The 5,536-nt window shown below is 44.9% G+C and overlaps 1 protein-coding gene across 1 annotated transcript in view; it reads right to left on the bottom strand.

The window, feature by feature from the left end:
* Positions 1 to 4,334, bottom strand: part of Rpl26 (ribosomal protein L26) — a 22,319-nt gene extending 17,985 nt beyond the window's left edge. Inside the window, exons 1-2 of the mRNA XM_008855746.2 lie at positions 4,228 to 4,334; positions 3,322 to 3,494 (exon numbers count right to left, since the gene is read on the bottom strand). Coding sequence (XP_008853968.1) covers positions 3,322 to 3,489 — 168 coding nt within the window. The 5' untranslated portion in view covers positions 3,490 to 3,494; positions 4,228 to 4,334. The remainder of the gene's footprint in view (positions 1 to 3,321; positions 3,495 to 4,227) is intronic.
* Positions 4,335 to 5,536: the final 1,202 nt, after the last annotated feature.

Below are 5,536 nucleotides of genomic sequence, written 5' to 3'. Positions count from 1 at the left end.
CTTCCGATCTTGTTGCTAAGAGGCCCAAGGACATTTTGACCTTTAGCCAAGAAACAGGCTACTTTTCTTCAGTGTTTTTTACACTAACTTCCTTGCCACCTCCTACCTCCTATTCTTGTCACACTAGCCTCTGAAGAGGTTACCCAGCTTGAGGCTAGGGAATCAGGAAGCAGACTTCTCTGGCTTCTTCCATGCTGAACAGGAATGCAGGGTGAAGCAAATGGAGTACCCCTTCAGTGGGTCTGTCTAAAAGTCTCTCAAATTGCATAACTCTTATCTGTAAAGGGAAAAGAAAGTTCTTGACTGGTGAATAGGAGAAGTAAAAGAGAAGTAAAGGCAAGAGTAATTAGCACTTTCTAGACAGGGAACTAGAAAAAAGTTAGAACAGGGCAATTTTCAAATGTTCATATGAGAGTCCATTGGAAATTCTTGATGAAAGCTTCTGAAATGGGTTCCTCCTCATTTTTCTTTTGTCTTCCAATGCTGGACTCGAGAGTGATGGATTCAGGATTTGCTTTCAGACATTTTGATAGCTGTTGGAGTGGTTAGAGTCAGTGTCAGTTCCCTCTCAAAGGCTTCTAGATAGGAGGAGAAAACAAATTTAGCCATCATTTTAGAACAATAGTGGGTTGTCTCCCTTAGCTACAGGTGGGCACTATAGTATTGCAGACCAAGATTTGAAGTCTATATAAATTTCTTAAATCTGTTTTTATCATTGAATGTTTTTCATTCTCCTCAATTACAGCTGATAGTTTTGCCATTCCTCCACTTTGTCAGGTTATGGTTCAGCTGAGAAGTGCTTGGTCATCAGTTTGGGGGGGATACCTTATATTGATATGCAGATGGGGTGCAAGTTGTCTCAGTTAAGCTAAGGATAGGTACAACTTTTGAGTTGAGGTTCCAGGATTACTCCTCACAGTTCTGAAAGAGCATGGTGGACTGGGTAGTTTCTAGGTGAACAGATTGACTGATAGGTCAGGCTGGAGGGGCTCACAAGTATTTGGGCACATGGATCCTAGTAACCTAGGCATTTCTGAATAACAGGCAACTCTGGAAAGTCTACCAGCAGCAAGCAAGTGTCCTGACAGAGCTGTGATGGTGCTATCAGAACCCAGGGAAGTAGGAGAAAAGAGACTTACTAAGACAGATCTGGGAAAGCTCCTAGATCTGGGAGTCCAGAAGAGTCCTGATGTGATGGAAAGTAAAGTCAACAAAGAATTGCTAAAAGCTCTTGCAATGTGATGGTAGTGAAACCCTTTGGATAATTGATAAGAACTTTGGTTGGTCTCAGGGATTTTTGGACCCTGAAAGATCCCAAGATAAGATCAGAAATAAGAATGAGGGGAGGTAAACAGGAATCTGCCCCTGGCCCCTGCTGCATTCCTGTAACCTTTAGGACCATGTTACATACCAGATGTTACGTGTAGTCAATTATCACATATGTGCTATTTGCCTATTGCTTGATTTACTCACATATGAATTGACTATAAATTTCCCCCAAAAAACTTGAGATAGACCTTGGCACCACCACAGGGTGATCCGGGTGTCAGTCCACCTACATGAATAAAACTCATTCTCTTTCTCCTGACTTGGTCTCCTGACTCTAGGAGGTTTCTGTAACATTAACAGAACAGAGATTGCTGGCAGTGCAAGGAAGTGCACAAAAGTGAGCGAACTTGTTATATTCATTTTTGAGAGCACTTTATGGTTATAGGAAGCTGTGGTGGTTTGAAAGAGAACGTCCTCCATAAGCTCAAAGTATTTGGACATTTTGTCCCCAGTTAATTGTGCTATTTTGAGAGGTCTTAGAAAGTGTGGCCTTGCTGGAGGAAGCATGGGACTGCAGTGGGCTTTGAGAATTCTCTAAGCCTTGACAGATTTCCATTTGCCACCTGCTTCATGTGCCTTCTTCAAGATATGAATGCTCCTCTGCCCAACACCTCCATATCTCCCCACAACTTTTTTCTTTTTCTTTTTTTTCCCTTTGGTCTTTTTGAGACAGGGTTTCCTTGTAGCCCCAGCTGGCCTGGAACTCACTATGCAGACCAGGCTGGCCTTGATCTCACAGAGATCTGCCTGCCTCTGCCTCCCAAGTGCTGGGATTAACATCTGCACCACCATGCCCAGCATGAAACAACTTTTTTCTAGACATCAAAATATCACGTTCACCCATGTATGTGTGTGTGCAGATATGCATTTCATGAATGTTTATCTTTTATGTAGCTCTTACTATTTCCTAAGTTCTGCCAGCTCTATAAGGTCTAGCCTCCTCTCAAGGAGTACTTTGCCTAGGAGTAGACACAAAACAAAGAAGCACAATAAAATGTCCCAGGAAGAGAATGGGGTACAGTGTGCGTAGAAAACATAACAATGATCAGCTAACTTGAGGCAGGGTCTGGGCAAGTCTTTGTAGGTCACCTTGGGTCATTGTTTCTGGTACGTGGAAAGGTAGAAGGCTAGGTAGACAAGTGAGGGAAGTAGTTTCCAGAGCCTGGTCAGTCATATGGCTTCTTAAGCTTGCCTCTTAGGCCTAACTGTGTAAGTATATACTAGAATTAAAGGTTATTGTGATAGTGGGAGGTTTGCATGTGTCTGTGCACTCATATAGGTGAAGCTGAAGAAAGGAAGAGAAAAAGCCACACTTAGTTTTCATTGTTGTTTGGGGGTAGGGTCTCTCTCTGTATCCCCAGATTACTCGTTCTTTTGTTTTTAAAAGATTTTATTTTTGTTTTACTGTGTTTGAGTGTTTTGCCTACATGTATGTAAGTGCATCATGTGTTAGAAGAGGGCATTGTTTTTTTTTTTTTCTGTCTTTGAGACAGGGTCTCTCTGTAGTCCCAGCTGGCCTTGAACTCAAGAGATCTGTGTGCCCCTGCCTCCCCAGTGCTGGGATTAAAGACTTGTGGCACCATGCGGAGTGCTAAGAAACACTTTTTAAGGCCAGCATGGCCTACAGCTGGGGCAGCAGGAAGGCTGTCTCAAAAACAAAACCAAACTGTGAAAGGCATTTTCACCCAAATAGAATCATCCAACTAGTTATTTAGACAACTCAAAAATCTAACAATTCCTTTCACTGGTCCTCAAATGTCTCTTCAATGACCAAAGGTCACAAGAATAATTACAGAATGGGATTACCTGCCCTGTTCTTTCAATTATTATACCTGCATTAGACAACTGAGAAAGTTGCTTTACACCAAAGAACAGAACCAAAAAGCAGGGTGCTTTTGTTCATTTCCTGGCTCAATTCTTCTTGTAACTCGTTCTAGCAGCAAGTATGTGTGGGGTTCTATTAAGATGGTCTGACCAAGCAGGAATACACACCTGAACTTCATCATCCTTTCGAATGGGCATAGATCGAACATTGTACTTCTGTCTCAGCTCTTTAGAAAGAGGGGAGGACATGATCTTCCTTCGAATGTGAGAAGGTGCATTGAAATGCCTTTTCCGGTTCTTGCTTCGGTCAGAAGTCACAAAGGGATTGAACTTCATTTTGGCTAAATAAAAAAATTTCAGACACTTAACGGTTAGTCTCATCCAGCTTCTAAACAGCTTCACCTCGTAAGCTTAAAATGTTCACAGAGGATGTCATAAAATATTACTCCGTCAAACCTTGAATGACCTAGCTTGAAAGAAACTTGAAATTCAAAGTGTTTTGGGGCTGGAGACTGTCATTTTAACAGTTGTTTTAGATATGACTTGTTTACAGTCTAAAAAAAGTATTTCGTTGAGGAATGGATTTGCTAATACCTCGATCAGGAGCAAATAATCTAACTTTTCAAATACAAAGACTTAGCAGGATTAGCCTTCTCCTTTCACCTTTTATGGACTCAAGGGGACTATACTCATCCCCTACAAAGCGAAAGTCAGGCCTCCCCACCTCCAGCCTGGAAACTCGGGCACCGATTTCCGGTCCAAAAACCTTTCCAATGGGCTAGAGGACCTTACCATGCACAACTGTTTCGAAGCTACTGTTTAGGCGACTACAATGTTCAGTCTTTACTGAAACAGTCATCCCTCCCGCCAGGGTTTTCTAGTCCCGTAAGCAGTTCTCCCCTCTCCAGCCCTGCGGCCCCTGGCGACGAAGGCAGCGGGCTGAGCCCATCGCGGCATCACTCCCCGGCTAATGTCCGATCAGTAAAATAATCTCGAGACCCCGGAGACAGAAAGCCATGCAGCCCCGATATGGATGGCTGCGGATGACCCCTGATTCCCTCACCACAGTCTCACCGGGTGCCACTTCACCGATGTTCGCAAAACGGAAGAGAACTGAAAGCAACTTCCGGTTCTGTAAATCGTCGAGAAATCTCGCGAGACCGCTGCAGTGGAGCGAGAGGGGTGCGGAGATTGAGCGCGAAGAGGAAACTGGGAATGCAGCGAGAGACTAGAGTCACCTAGCGGCCCGGAGGGGAGCTGCATGGGCTGATGTCGCCCACCGGAGATGTGGGTGCCTTGTTGAATCCTCTGTGGACTCCGGTACCCAGAGAGGGCCGCTAAGCGCCCGACGGCTCCACGCGATTGGCAAAGGAGCGAGCGGATGCGGGGGACTCCGCCCCTCCACTCCGGAATCCCCCCTCCAACCTCCCCAGCGAAAAGCGCAAGGCCTATTTTTAGCCGCCCGGTACCTTGTCCAGGCAGTCACCTAGATAACCTAGGACTCACCGCCGCAGAGGCGTGGGCTAGTAAAAATTAGCCCTTTTAACGCGCTCTAGCCGGGGGCTTTCACTCCTGGACGAGTTCTGACTGCTCTGCATCCTCGGAGATTGACCTCCAGCCGGCAACCGGCCTTCAAGGGAACTCCTGGAAGGACAGAAATAGATCTTAGCTCCCGGGTGATGCTATAGTGCTGGTTCAGGCCGACCACACTTTGAAGGAGACGGACACGGGGAAGCTTCTCAATGCAGACAGGTGTACCCTTTAATTTTTTTTTTTCTGCCTTTCTCGTCCAGTTCCTGATCAGATGGAGGCAAGGAAAGAGGGTCCAGTCCCCTGCAAATGGATTCTGAGGCATCGGTTTCTGTTGAATGAATAATATAGGTGTCATACTGACAGGAGACAGACATTTCGTAATAGTACACAAGACAGGGCGCTTGTTGAATGCTAGGGACTCTTCTACACCCTTTACATTACTAACGTCTTTAATCTACAAGATTAATACCTGCTAATGCCGGTATATTATTGTCCTCGTTTTGCAGATGAAGTAACTAAGCCATAGAGCAGCGAGAGGAAGGTGCAAAGAAACGACAGAACCCATGATTTATAGCTGAACCCATGCAGGCTGGCTCCGCAGGCGCCCCTGGTAACTAACTGTACATGGTTCAAATTTGTAGGAAGTTACTGTCAAGTTGAAGAGGGAGAAACCACACCTTTGAGGGATCAAAGTGAAGTCAGTAAGGAACATGTTTTCGTGATTTTATTTTATTTATTTTATTTTTATTTTATTTTATTTTTTTATTGTCTTTTTGAGACAGGGTCTCCCAGTAGCCCCTACTTTGTAGACCAAGCTGGCCTCAAACTCCCAGACACCCGCCTACTTCTG

Source organism: Nannospalax galili, unplaced genomic scaffold (assembly GCF_000622305.1).
Source record: "Nannospalax galili isolate Female #2095 unplaced genomic scaffold, S.galili_v1.0 scaffold146, whole genome shotgun sequence".
In the NCBI taxonomy this organism is placed as follows: domain Eukaryota; kingdom Metazoa; phylum Chordata; class Mammalia; order Rodentia; family Spalacidae; genus Nannospalax; species Nannospalax galili.
Note: the sequence above shows the minus strand (reverse complement) of the source record. Positions and strands in the feature narration are given on the sequence as shown.